This window comes from Solanum dulcamara, chromosome 3 (assembly GCF_947179165.1).
Source record: "Solanum dulcamara chromosome 3, daSolDulc1.2, whole genome shotgun sequence".
In the NCBI taxonomy this organism is placed as follows: Eukaryota; Viridiplantae; Streptophyta; class Magnoliopsida; order Solanales; family Solanaceae; genus Solanum; species Solanum dulcamara.
The window spans coordinates 78487291-78501686 of record NC_077239.1 but is presented as its reverse complement, the minus strand read 5'-3'; the positions used below and the strand labels follow the sequence as shown (position 1 = coordinate 78501686).

Genomic DNA, 14396 nt, shown 5'->3' with positions numbered 1-14396 from the left:
ACCTTATTTACTTTTGAAGTGGTCAACAGATAGAAAATTAGCTCTTTGATAACCTTCTTTAAATTTATAATAGAAATTTTAATATTAGTATACATATACAAAAAGCAGATAATATTAGTATGTAGCTTAAAGCTTAAGTTTATTAAGTAATACTAGTGAAATACTGTTAGTAGAATGACACTTTCTTAATTAATTGATAAGGAAGTTGAATATATCAACTTATATTTTTTAAAAGGCACTAGGTAAAATTCTGCTAAGATTTCACAACTAAAAAAATTATATACATTTAATTTATTATTTTGGTGACTCCATTATTTTACTAACTCAGCAAATTCAACTATGGGATTGAATGGTTTGGCGCTGAATAATTCAGTGTGTAGACACATTCTAAAGTGAATTACTCCTAATATATCCAAAAAGAAAATAAAATGTTTCTGATCACTTGATATTTAATATTCACTTTGAGCTTTGACTAATTTGAATTTGTTCCGTGGAAGGCCATTTAAGGAAGAAATGCTCAAAGAAACTTTGAGGCAAGCAAATGATAATCCTTATGCTATAGTGCTTGACTCAGTCTCTCCGTCAGTCCTAAGTCCTTCTCTTAGCTTAGTCAATGTCGTAGTATGAAAAAAAAAGGAAAATCCTTCGTCTTATTTGATCTTTTAAGCTCTTTCTAAGATAATGATGATATGCTTAGTGTGTGAAGTCGATTCTTGCTTGAGTTCTGGGCTCATCCGGCAAGCAACTTTCCTTCTTTGAGCCTTAGATATATTCTTGGATATATTACTCCTAATATATCAAAAAAAAATATGTTTCTGATCAATCGATATTCAATATTCACTTTGAGCTCAGGCTAATTCAATTTTGTTCCGTGTAAAGCCATTTAAGGAAAAAATGCTCCTTGACACGATTTTTTTTTTCCATTCGAAAGGCTCGAACCCGTGATCACTGACGTCACAATCCTTGACAGTACATATAAAAACTCGTTTAACCTTATTATTTTCAAATTGATTTGGAAGAGAAAATCATAATGACCTTTTTTAAAAAATAAATTAATATATCTTTACATTGTCATTATTGATAACTTAAAAGAGTAAACTTGATTTCTCCTGCTTTACACACACCTTATCCATATATGGGGAAGTCTTTGAGGGGCAGCTTATATGACTGATTCAGTGACCTGATCTTGTAGACTTTTTGGACCTATTTTAGCAAACGGAGATATAGCTTGTACACACCTCGATTGATAATCGGGCAGCACTTGTTACCTCTCACTAGTACAAAAGTATTTAATAACTCGGTCCACCAAGGCATTTAAACAACATATTTTTAGGCACAAACTAGCACCAAATAAAAAGATTTGAAAACCTAAAATGAATCAATCCAGCAACATAGGCAATGCGATCACACAAGTGAGGTTTGAAGAGGATGAAGTGTACACAGACCTTAGTCCTTACCCCTACTTTTATGGAATAGAAAAGTTGTTTCCGATGGACAAATCCTGCATCTCATAATGACATTGCGAATCATGTTACTGTACAACAAAATCAGAGCATGTACTTTGTCTAAGGGATGTTTTTGAACACATCCACAACCACAGCTAATGATAATTTAGTGAGCTCGAAATTAATCAACTGCATACATAGTTATATACGATTTTATTTAACCGTGTGATGATACAACACTATGGTACAACAGATAACAATACAGAATTCTTGAAATAAAGTTAGAGATAGCTATCTCAAGATTGAATCTGGATCATCTTCATCATCAAGATCCAATTCGTTTGATATTCGGAACTTCTTCCCATCTCGTGGTCCTGTTCTTCCCTTCTTCGGTTTACCCCTACAGTAATAGTTGCATGAGGTGTACTCATAAACATCATGTAAGCAAAAGAACAAATATAAAGAAGTTGCAAGTTTATTTTAAGAAAACGTAAATTTGCATCTTCCATCCTCAATCCAAGTATCTTAGAATATAATAGGCTTAAACGTTGTAATAATTCCAATAAATGAAAGATATCTGTTCATAACGAGCAGAACATACTGTCCGTTATTTGCAAAACCTCCTCCTCTCATTCGACCTTGAGTAGGATCTGGTCTTCCATCTGCGAAGAAAAACAAAAATAAAAGATCAAAAGCTTCTCCAATAACAATACAATATCTGTTATAACCTATATGGTTTATCTAAGTTTGGTTTCGTGATGTGACATTCCCCAGAAACAGCTCGAGTTTAGTTCCCCGCCCCAAAAGAAACCTGCAAGAACTTTATATTATAAAGTGTGTAGAACTAAAAAGACTAACCTTCACGTCCAAGTCCAAGCTCTTCCGCCTAAACATAAATGAATTTAACAGCCGCATCAGGCATCTATTAAGATCAAACGATGTGCTACGTTTTAAGTATACACACGGCCAATGCATCAAATCAATTGAAATTAGAGATAAAGCAAGGAGATCCAACATAAAGATAACAAGATAGAATAAGATCTATGAATTTGCAAATACATGCATGAGAGATACAGTTTATTTAGTAAAAAGAACAAATCCTGTCAGCACAACTTCAACTTCGAATTGGACTTTCAACCATTTCCCCCCCCTAAATCTGTGTGCGCAAAGACGTTAAAAGTGAAGGAAGCTTCTATTTGATAAGTGAAAAATAAAGGAAGCTCTGAAACATCAGAACAGAAAAATAGGTGTTGGGATAACCACAGGTACTTTAAATTGTTCAAGATAAGTGGTGGGAAAGTATTGCAATTAAATCAATAACATCGATTAGACCCTGGAAAGGTGAAAAAGTAATTCCTACCGAAGGCATGTGTTAGCATCGATCAATAAACAATTATCAAAATCTGTTGAACCAAGAGGAATGCCCCTATACAGCGTTGTCTGAATTCCCACTTCATCATTCATGCTATAGTACGGAGAAGAATTAAATTCTCGTGACCATTGGTAACAAAATAAAACAGGAACTTAGGCTAGACAATTTTATTTTATTTTGAAAAAAAAAAAGGAACTTGGATGGCAAGAACTATTTCAATTTCTTGGTCCTTTTCTATAGGGGTTGGCACTGGGCAGTTTTATTTGCATTATGAAAATTTCCGTTTAAATTTTTGGGTTTTGAATTAAATAAATTACAATCCAAATTCAAAATAAATAAACTCGGTTTGATTTAAACTTTTAGAGTTCATTTTGATCAGATTATTCGGATTTTCGGTTTGAGCCTACAGGCCAGGCTTCTTCTTCTTCTTCTTATAAAAATGAACCACCAAATAAAATATTCATGTCATATTGCCTTAATAATTCCTCGTTCCCACATCCCACTACAATCTTACTAAATTTTGCTAATTGCAAGTACAAATGCAAACACTTGATATAAGAAAAGCATTACAAAAAATTTTTAAAAAATTAAGTAATAATCCCTCTGTTTCAATTTGTTTGTCTTGTTTTTGATCTGACACAGAATTTAAAAAGATAAAAAAGACTTTTGAATCGTATGGTCTTAAATTACCAAAATGCCATTTAGGACTAAAAAGTTAGAACTAAAAAGATGCCAAAATAGGAAAGAGACATTGTTTTGAAACATACTTAAAAAGAAAGTAGGAAAAACAAATTGAAATGAAGGGAGTATATAATATGGATAGAACAATAATGTACTTAGTTTTAGCTTATCTAAGTTAAGATTGAAAGATAATACCCTGTCTGTACGTGGGCAATTGGCCTTTCGGAAACAGACTCTCTACCTCCATGAGGTAGTGGTAAGGTCTGCGTACACCCTCCTCAGACCCCACTTGTGGGATTTCACTACGTATGTTGTTGTTGCTGTTGTTGTTTGGGATTGGGCCAATGTCTTATGGGTATGCTTGGTTTTGTAGTTGACGCCTAAGGGTCAAATATAAGGTATAAAATTTAAGACTTTCGAATATCCAAAAGATATTAATCCCTAGATCCAAAATACAAAATCTACAAAAATTAACAACAAACACCAAACCATAATCCAAAAAAAACTAACCAAAATTCTGAAAAATTCGAATTTCAATTTTGGGCAACTATGCCCGCCTCTACTTTTCTGGGCACCCTATTTCCACCTCTAAAGCAAAATTCTCTTTCTCTTGCTTTGCAATATGTGTACCTTTTTAAGAATCAATACCTAAAAGATCTAATCATAATTCCAGTGTTATTAAAAGCGCTCGCTTTAGCGCTTAAAGTGTGAAGCGAGTGTTGGGTCCAATGCTTTTATGTCCTGAAGTGAGGTGAGAACAAAAAAAATGAGCTTCAGCAGAAGCAAGAAGCGACTGAGGCGTTAAGTGTTGCTTAAGCGAAAAAAGCGAGACTTTAGGAAATTTAATTGAAATAAAGGTTAATTTTAGGTCTAATTGTAAAACAATTGCAACAGAGACTTACACGTCTACTTCCTGCTGCTGCTACTCGAAGTTGCCGCTCTTCTTCTCCTCCAATACTAATGAAGACTTGCACATCTTCTTCTTGCTACTACTAGTTCTAGTATCTATTGTTTACTTTTTCATTTTAAAATTGAAAGATTTGCTTAATATGTTATTTCTATTGAGTTCTTGGTTATTACAACAACATACCCAATGTAATGTTACAAGTGAAGTCTGGAGAAGATGGTGTGTGCGCAACCTTACCCCTACCTTGTGAAGGTAGAGAGACTATTTCTACAGTTATTTATCTACGGAAATTTAACATTTTTAATTTTTGTATTAAATTGCGCTTCAGTTGAAAAAGGTGTGCACTTTGCTTCAAGCTTCTCGCTTCAGAAAAGGGACGCTTCTCTCTATCCACAACAGTGCATAATTCTGACAAACATAACTTACTTAAACCCATTCAGGAATTTGGATTGCAAGAACTACTATGTAACGACCTGTCCCTGCCGTTAGGAATAGGCCATTAGGGAAGGATTTCGGGCCAAAAAACTTTGGATAGTAACCTCGAAAAAAGTTAGCCTAGGACAGACTTGAACGAATTCTGAGTCAAGTGAAGTCTAGGGTGATCATGTGAATGATGGGAGGTCGAATCTCTAATTTGATAGGATAGGCTAATAGCCAAGACGATATGGAGCATTTACGGCTTTGCGGAATCACATTCGGACGAGTAAAACTCTCGAAATTGAATTTAGCGTGAAGGGTATATTTTAGTACGTCTTGGGAAGAGGATATGTTGTGAAATGGGGGCTTGGAGCTTAAACTCCGAACTCTTTGTTTCCGTGCAACCCGCCAAAGTGGGATTTCTCCAGCCAGAGCGGCCCCACCAGAGCGAGGCAGACGTGACTTAAGTCGGGGAAAAATTTCAGAACGGTCTTTTTCTGCAAAAACTGTTCCAAAAACTTCAGGAGGCGACCTAGGGCGATTTCTATCAATTTTCCACGGATTTCCATGCTTAAGGTAAGGATGTTACTACCTGAATTCATCATTTGATTCCTAGAACCTAGAACTATGGTTGGTAATCATTGGGAGAGGGTTTGAACTGAAAACTAATGGTGTAAATAGCCCTAGGGCGGGGTTAGGATCATGGGTTTGGCCTAGGGTGTAAATTGTGTTATATTTCATGATAGTTAGGCTATTTTGTTGATCCTTTATATGTATTTAGTGTTTTCTAGACCAAGAACGAGAAGAACAAACCCGGAAAGGGAAGACTCTTACATTGTAAAGTTGTTGAAGCTTGAATTTGAGGTAGGTGATGGTCTAGTTTTCCGTATGTGTTTCATATACTTTTAAATTGCTTTATGATATGCATGTGTGTATATGAATAGGGAAACCTGCTAGATTATGTGTGAAATGATCACTTACTGGCCTGTTTTGTGATGAACCTGTTCTTGGCGATATAATGTTGTAAATACAGAACGTATTTGTAATTATGGTATGTTTGGATTGGAAGTCACGTTTCGACACATAATTGGATCGGGTGTCACGTTTCGACACATAATTGGATCGGATGTCACGTTCCAACACATATTTGGACCGGATGTCACGTTCCGACAGAAATTTGATTGTTTGTAGGTCCCTTGAGAGGACCCTTGTGTGAAGTTATAGCATGTGAAAAATATGGAGTTGTGATATTACTGAATATGATTGAACTTGAGATTAGCTGACTTATTCTGTATATGTATACGCCTATTGTGTAGAATTTACTTATCTAAGATCCGCTTACTGGCTAACCGCGTGATCCTACCAGTACACCGTTGTTTTTGTGTACTGATACTACTCTTGCTCTACCATTTTGTTGAGTACAGAGAATATTCAGCCGACTGCGGAGAGACATCGGTTAGAAGAGTAAAGCTTGTTTGAGTTCAAGGGTGAGCTGTTTGTTTCAATCTGCCGTAGACTCTTCTCTGTTCTAGTCCCTTTTTCAGGACTCAGATTTTCAAACTTTGTTTAGTTTTATGACTTCTTTTGGGAGTGTTCTGCTTTTTCTTTACATTGATATTTGGTTAGAGTTTTGGTACGGAAGACTTTCAGTTCCTAGGATGTTTCCGCATTTCATTGTTATTAAAATTGTTAGCTGAGTTTATGGGAACACTTAGTATTATTTCTGATTTTATTCCTGCTTCCGCAAGTCTTTAATTGTTATCTCTTAAGTTTGACAGTTGGGCTGTAAAAATGATTCTCCCACTGGAGGGTTATTGTGGGTGCCAGTCACGGCGGGTCGAGGTCATGACATACTACCATTTCTTAGTCCTTCTCTGAGCACCCTATCCTCTAAAGCAAATTTCTCTTGCTTCGCCTTTGCATATTTTGAAGTATCAATACTTCTAAAATTTATTCATAACATAGCTAATGAGATCAATATTATTATCATCATCCTACCAGTCCGCAAATTATTGAACCTAAGGTTTATCTTAAATGCATGGTATAAAGAACTTGTAAAAAAAATCATGATATGAGATTAGCAAACAACAATAACATTCATCATGTAGTCATCAAAAAGGTCTCGTTTAGGGGGAGATTATTCTCTCAATAGTTTTCTTATAGGTAGGTCAATTTGCCAAACCATATTAAATCTATTATGCATATGACATGAGATTCAGAAGATATTCTTTGACTTTTCTTATTAGGGGTAGGGGACAGAATGGTTTGCAGGACCAGTTAATGTCAAATGCTTTAGTATAAGCAGTGCAAAACACGGTCTGAACACTAATTTTTATCAAATTGCAACAACATAAACATCAACAGTAAAGAACTTAGCAAATATCAGAAATTCCAAGAACTAGTAAGCTCTAAAGAGATCAAATACTTACAGCTGGTGAAGTGACTGAAGACAACGAGAATAACCTGTCTTCAAGCTGAAATTTTCTTGACCTTTTGAGGCTGCCACATGACATAAAAGTGAAATTCTAACTACTGAATCCTTGGGAAACATAGTATGACTAGATAATGTAACGAACAATCACTTATGGAAAAGGAAACAACGTTCTAATTCATGAAAGCAAAGTGAAATGCTGGTCATTAGTACAATTAAATCAGCCCAAATATTTTGGCAACATGAAAAGTATGAACCTAAATTGGATCAATGTTTAATTAAAAAAAATACTCACCGAGCCTTATTAACATATTTGTCAGGTCATTGAATGTTTATTCATTCAGGATGGTGTTTTTTGGTGTTCCGTGTATGAAAGAAGCTCAAGGATTATCAGAATCTAAAATCAGCTTCCAAATGTTAGTGCATTGGATGTCATAGACCATATCCCTAATTAGTGGCTTGTTAAGCTTACTGAAACAATTACTCAGATCTCCACAACATTTGATTTCTGTTTGCAGGAAATTTCATCAAATTTGCACGCTCTTTAATGGACAAACTCCAGGTAACTTACCATAGACATAAACCTTAAATTTGTCTAGAGATATGATTTTCTTTTCTTATATAGTATCTAGAGTTATGGATTGTAACTCAGAGGATAGTAAAGTCTCACGGAACCAGTATATTACTTCAATTCATGTGAAAAAAAGATTTTGTAACGTCAGATGCAGTAAATGGCCCTTTTTTCATGTGATCTTTTTTTCACCTAGCCAACAATTACTAGCTTTTGTGAGAGTACATCTACTTCCTGATCTATCTTAACCGAATCCCATACAGTGTAGAACCTCAACACTGATTTCACTATCTCAATACCAGGCGGAAACTAAGTAGTTATTGAAATAAGACAATTAGCACAAAAACACTAATAATGCTGATTCATAGAACGAAATTTTCACGACCAATTCCATCAACTATCATAACTTTATTGGTTACTGCTAAACCTTAATAATCATCTTTGTGCCTAAGCGGCACATGAGCAAGTTTTGGTGAAAAAATGAGACACTTTGCAACAAAAAGTAATCATCTACAATAACTAGCACTTCTATTTTCCAACTACAAGAACTTGAGCAGATAAACACTAGAAAGGTGTGTACTTTGAATTCTTATTCGATGTTGATAGAAAGCCTTCAAAGCCTTTTAAAGCATTCCCAAAAGTGCCTGTTTCTTGCAAATAACTCGTCTCTAGCTCATAAACCTACATCAAACCAATACCGTATTTGAACAAGAAAATGGAATAATGCGAATAAGCAACGACTTCTCACGTGACATAAGTTGCAAATACTCAAAATTACAGCAAAAACTTATTACCACAAGATATCAAACTACAGATACAATTTTTAAAAATTTCAATAAAACAACACGAAATATACTACTTTTGACTTAGCACGGAGTTTACAAAAGTAAAAAGAATAGAATCTTTGTGGTCTTAAACTAACAATATGTAAAATGTACCAAAATGTAATCTAATCTTGTAGTCTTAAACATGTCGGGAAAGTTACAATTAAAAAATTGTCAAAATAGGAAAAAACATTCTTTTTAAAATGAACTACAAAGGAAAGTAATACAAACAAATTGAATTGGAGGGAGTAATATCCAACTAAGGAGCTTCTACAGGAACTTCATAATCAAAATAATAGAATAATTCAACAAAGATAGAGTCTTTTTACTTGTTTTTCAACATTTCGTAGTTCTTCTTGAAGCTTTTCTCTTTTGTTCAAGAGGGATGCAAGAACAGCCTTAGGATTTGTACCTCTGTGCCCTAATGGAAAATTTTCCAAATTAAAGAAATAATCAAGAAAAAAAATTCCCAAATTTAGATAAGGAAAGTGAAATTAGGGTTTGAACGGGTTACCATGGAGCTCCATTTTCGCGGCAATTAATTTGAAGAAAAGCTGTAATTTAAAAATTCAGCAGCCACAACAATGAGTTTTATCAGTGAGATTCTTGACAAAATAAAAATGTAACTTATCTTTAAAAAACAATTAATACAAAATTAAAAACATGATAAATGAAATGGGCCTTAGAGAAAATTACTCTGAGTAATTGGGCCAAAGTCCACAAAGCTTCTATTTGGGCTGAAAATGGAAAAGATAAAAGAGCTTATCAATTTCGGGGTGATCTTTAATTATTGTTTTCAAATATGATGATCAAATAAATATATTTCAAGGTTTTCTCAAATTAAATTAATCTCAACATGCAAAATGACTTTATTAATTTGAGATGGATTGAGTAATAATTTTATGAGTTAATGTATAAAACATATCTAACTTATCATATTTTTGCGAGTTTCATATCTTAATTATCCATCGTAACATATTATTTTTTATTGCAAGTTTCATACCCTCAATTATAATTAACTCTAATTTTAGCTTTATCCTTATTTTTGGATTGGAGATAATGGTCAAAATACATGAAACATCACTTTCTTTTTCTATCTAAGCTATCACCAATTACTTATCAAAACAATACTCTTCTTTAAAAAACTAAAAATTAATAATAATGTCAAATAATCTACAAATAATTTACAAAATTAATTAGAAATTTTTATTAAAAACTAAAAGAATGATAAAAAAACACGTCCAATTTTTCTTACCAACTACACCATGATGTATGCTATATCGGATTGTTGTACGTCGTGCATATCCACTTGTACATTGAGACTTGAGTCGTTTATTTTTCTTTCGGTGGCTGCTTTTGATTCAACTGCAATTCTCTTGGTACTCTCTCTCTAGGTCTGATCACTTTAACCATGTCTTTCAGAATTAGAGGGGTAAGGTTTTTTTTTTTTTTTTTTTGTTAATTTGATGACTTTGATAGATCTGATTTTCCTTTGCATGGCTGAATTACTTATCTGTTTGTTTCTGAATTTTTGTTTTTTTAGTACAAAAATTGCTTAATTTGATTGAGGAAAATCTCTGTTTTCCATTGTTCTGTGTGGTGGATGAAGTTTTATTTGCTAAGATCTTAGTGATGAAATGTAAAATTCAAACTGATTCATATACTGGGTCTGTTAATTTTGTTTGATCCTTAGCATGATCTATTTTGGGTCACATCAAGATTGAGGCTTTATCACAAATAATTTGAAGTTTGAGTAATTTTCTTGAGTGGAGGGTGAGACAATCTCTCTAGGTCTGCGTACACCCATCCTCCCCAACCATGTTTGTGGGATTATATTGAGTATGTTGTTGTAATTTTGAAGTTGAGATACCATTGAAGATTCAAGTTTTGATTAGTTGAGCAAACTTGTTTTGCTAAGGTTTTACTTTTTTATCTTGGTGGGTTTGGGAGAGGTGGTGATTAGAGATCTATTTGGTCACATGGAGTTGGTGTTGGAAGTGCATACTTCATAATGGGATCCATAATTAGAAATTTCATTCTTTGATTTTTTTTTCAGTTAACTTCTTGAGCGATTTTCATAAGAAGAAGTTCAGTCGAAAGCTAGTCTACTATATTTCTGTTTTCTTTTCTCTAACCAGTTGAGGGACTATCGGGAACAACCCTTCTACCTGCTAAGGTGGGGGTAAGGTTTGTGTACACTCTACCCTCTTCAGATCCCACTCGTGGGACTATAGTGAGTATGTTGTTGTTGTTGTATTTCTCTAACCAGCAAACTATGGGATTATAAAGCGAGAACTGGTTTGTACAACCACTTACTAGCAGTGCATGTTAACATTTGCTTGATTATACTATCATTTGCATGTGGGAAAGTATTTGTTGAGTTCTGGTGTTAAAATAGACTGTACAATTTTTATTCTACCATTGCATGTGGTTCTCTTTGGAGCAAAATTTTTGAATATCTGTTATGCTTCTAGACAAATGCATCCTCTGGCATGGGGGTTGCTGATCAGAGCAAGGCTACTTATATGGAACTGCAAAGGAAGAAGGTGCATCGATATGTGATATTTAAGATTGATGAGAAGAAAAATGAGGTTGTGGTTGAGAAAACTGGAGGTCCAGCTGAGAGCTATGATGATTTCACTGCAGCTCTTCCTGAGAATGACTGTCGATATGCAGTATACGATTATGATTTCGTGACATCTGACAACTGCCAAAAGAGCAAGATTTTCTTCTTTGCCTGGTAAGTTATAATTTCATCCACAATTTCATCTGCTTACACTGTCCTCTGTGAATGTTGCTGCACTATTCAACAGTCTAAAATACGGAATTCCAATTTTCAAAAGAAAAGATGGTGGGGTGTGTTGGGTTACTGTTTTATCATAACTTTAGTCTATATGTACAAGGGGCATTTTGCTATCATTTATGAATGTTGGTTCTAATTTGTCTACAATGCTTTCAAGTCACATTAATGATTTTCACAGAGCAGGTACCTTCGAATTTACGAGTACCGCATTATTGTCAAACTATTTGTGTGAGTGATTCGAGAACAATATGGAAAAGTTGATGAATAGTCTTTCTCCTTTATGGAATATAACTAGCCCATGACGATTTGAATTGCAATTATTATGGTAACATTTAAAGGGAGTGTCTGATGGCTGAAGCAGTTGAGTTAACCGCAGAGAGAGCAAGAGGTCAGGAGACCATTTGTGTTATTGTGTATGTGGCTTAGGTTTGAAAGAAGAGTGTTTCTGAAACGTAAAATTGACAGCTGTAGTGGTCAGATACTTGAGGTACATGTGAAATGAACGTCAGTGGCTTGAGAAGATGTTATAGTAATGAGAATAGCCATATGAGTGAGACTTCCATGCATATATTGTGAAAAGGTGGAAAACTGACCAGCAAGGGAATAGCTGATGCATACGAGGAACCATATCTTTTTAGAGAATACATTGCAGTCAAGAAAAATCGAGGCAAAGAATAGTTGGGTGCAGGGTCTTTAAGAATTCATTTTTCCTATAACTAGTGTGTAGTGGTTTTGCCTAGCTAATCATTGTAAGACAATTGTGTTCAGAGCTTAGTTAGGTATGTATCGCTCTTTCTGCAATTGAACTTTAAGACCTTTCAGATTATATATATAAGTTTTAGGAGGATGAAGAAAGTCTCCATGTAATAGGGTAGAGTGTACACCAATGTTTTTCTTTCAAGGATAAGTTTGTGACAAAACTTCTTGTGATAAGGTCTGAAGATTTATGGAAATTATTCTTTGCCTTTGGGGCATTGCAGAGCGAGTATATTTCCTACAGTTTAAGAGACTATATATTTGGCTAATTTTGGATTTTCATTTGAGTCTTGGGCTCTTGGCATGTGTCTATGGATTGTTTCTATGTTGATTTTGGGTTGGATGAAGTTCCATTTGAAGCTGTTTATTTATTTATTTACATCAGTTCTTTTAATCTCTTCTCTGTTGTGTACTCGCAATATTATCCCTCCATGAATATGAAATTTCCTCCCTTCCTAGATCCTTATCTTCTTATTGCAAAGTTCTTGGACCTTCTTCTCCTTGACAAGACAAACTAAAACATAACAGAGATGAAGGGAAGTCTTCAGTAGGAAAATGTTGTCAAAAGTGGTTCATTTTTGGAGGTTCTGACCTGGGTGTGGTTGCATTTTCGGAGTCCTAGCCACACAGATTTTTACTTTGGGTAATCATTTCATAGGATTAAATAATTATGAAAGAGTTAATATGCTAATCCATCTTTTTCAGGTCTCCTTCTGTTTCTCGAATCCGATCGAAGATGCTGTATGCCACATCTAAGGACAGGTTCAGGAGGGAGCTGGAAGGCATACACTATGAGATTCAAGCTACTGACCCTACTGAAGTAGAACTTGAAGTGCTCAAAGAACGCGCTTACTGATTGAAACATCCTACTATGAAACAACCGTTCCTAATATTTCTGTCTAATCGTGTCTTAAAAGGCTAAATTTACTTAACTATGGGATAAATAACTCCGCGCTTGGGTTGCTGATTACCTGATTCATGATGGTGATATCATGTTTTCTGGTTATGGGTTCTCTCTCATTCTCATGATGCTTCCCAGTCGAGAAACGGGTATGGTTCTGTATGTGAATCATTATCAACTTCAGTATGTCTACTCAATGAATATTATGTGTTATTAGTATCTGACCGATAAATTTTTCTTGTTTTTCCTCTGATAACTGACATAATTATCTTGTCAATCTGTTGGGGGATAGTTAAATAGATATTTAGTTGAAACTACAGCGCGTTTTTTGGTCGCTATCCAGTTTTTTTTTAAAAAATCTGGAAAAAGACTATAGCTACGATTCGATCGGATGTTTATGTAATGTGCAGTGTTCACATGTTAGAAATATAAATAGCTCGTTTTACAGGTCCAAAATTTGATTTAGCCATCTTACTTTCACAACAATGATAGAAAAAGTTAAACAAATAACTCTACATGTATAAGCTTGCTTTGTTTATTGTGTGCAAGTATAGCTCTTGGCATTGACAAGATATTAGATTGCCGTTTAACTTCTACAAAATTCTTATGGTTTAATATTTTTTCATAAGATTTTCAATTTGTTAAAAAAGGATCTTTAGGTCGTATTCTAAAAGCGATACTTTATAAGAGAAGTAAAAGAAGGCCATACACACAACAAATATTACACAATTATTGTCCTGGAAAAATTTCGTCTACCTACCTAAATTGGTAATAATATGTACGTCATGTCTAGAAAATAATTATGTAATGATGAATACAGTATTATTTTCTCTAAATGGAAAATTGATTAATTTGCTACTATTAGACCTTACATGGTTTTGATGAAACTCTTGTAAATTTCGTGGCCTGAATTACTATTATAACTTCCAAAAGAAAATTATGTTTTTGACTTTTAATTTCCCATGTGTCAATAGCTCAATCTTATCTACTTTATTTTAAAATCATAATTTTCTACTCTACAATTATATAATTATATGTGTCAATAGCTCAATCTTATCTACTTTATTTTAAAATCATAATTTTCTACTCTACAATTATATAATTATATGTAAGTCGAGTCGACCATAATATATGTTACTTCGAATTTACAAATATTAAATTATATCAAATTAATTTGATGTAATAATTAGTGTTTTAAAAGACGGTATTGGTACTCGCCTCAAGGCGGGGCTTCTGACAAAATGTTTTCGAGACTTACGCCCTAATCGTCCTAAACACGCTCAACGTT

The 14396-nt window shown here is 34.2% G+C and overlaps 2 protein-coding genes across 3 annotated transcripts; one reads left to right on the top strand and one right to left on the bottom strand.

The window, feature by feature from the left end:
* Positions 1 to 1418: 1418 nt before the first annotated feature.
* Positions 1419 to 9257, bottom strand: LOC129883136 (uncharacterized). The gene is made up of 7 exons (XM_055957729.1): positions 9163 to 9257; positions 8978 to 9069; positions 8405 to 8505; positions 7252 to 7321; positions 2304 to 2331; positions 2047 to 2107; positions 1419 to 1845 (listed from the first exon to the last, which is right to left on the bottom strand). The coding sequence occupies exons 1-7, from the start codon at positions 9173 to 9175 to the stop codon at positions 1737 to 1739; spliced, it is 474 nt and encodes a 157-aa protein (XP_055813704.1). The 5' UTR covers positions 9176 to 9257; the 3' UTR covers positions 1419 to 1736.
* A 661-nt stretch (positions 9258 to 9918) lies between these two features.
* Positions 9919 to 13332, top strand: LOC129883135 (actin-depolymerizing factor-like). 2 transcript variants are annotated; one of them, XM_055957727.1, is made up of 3 exons: positions 9919 to 10080; positions 11123 to 11388; positions 12913 to 13332. In XM_055957727.1, the coding sequence occupies exons 1-3, from the start codon at positions 10060 to 10062 to the stop codon at positions 13061 to 13063; spliced, it is 438 nt and encodes a 145-aa protein (XP_055813702.1). In that variant the 5' UTR covers positions 9919 to 10059; the 3' UTR covers positions 13064 to 13332. The 2 variants fall into 2 exon arrangements, with proteins under 2 accessions (XP_055813702.1, XP_055813703.1); XM_055957728.1 differs by lacking the exon at positions 9919 to 10080 and adding an exon at positions 10732 to 10835.
* The last annotated feature ends 1064 nt before the right edge of the window (positions 13333 to 14396 follow it).

Bases quoted from the DNA above. Each gene is read 5' to 3' on its own strand.
- LOC129883135 (XM_055957727.1), top strand. From the start codon at position 10,060: ATGTCTTTCAGAATTAGAGGG. The intron at 10,081-11,122 runs GTAAGGTTTTTT...TTATGCTTCTAG, and splicing joins TGTCTTTCAGAATTAGAGGG to ACAAATGCATCCTCTGGCAT. The intron at 11,389-12,912 runs GTAAGTTATAAT...CATCTTTTTCAG, and splicing joins AAGATTTTCTTCTTTGCCTG to GTCTCCTTCTGTTTCTCGAA.
- LOC129883136 (XM_055957729.1), bottom strand. The intron at 2,108-2,303 runs GTTAGTCTTTTT...TTTTCTTCGCAG, and splicing joins GCTTGGACTTGGACGTGAAG to ATGGAAGACCAGATCCTACT. The intron at 1,846-2,046 runs GTATGTTCTGCT...CTATTACTGTAG, and splicing joins GGTTTTGCAAATAACGGACA to GGGTAAACCGAAGAAGGGAA.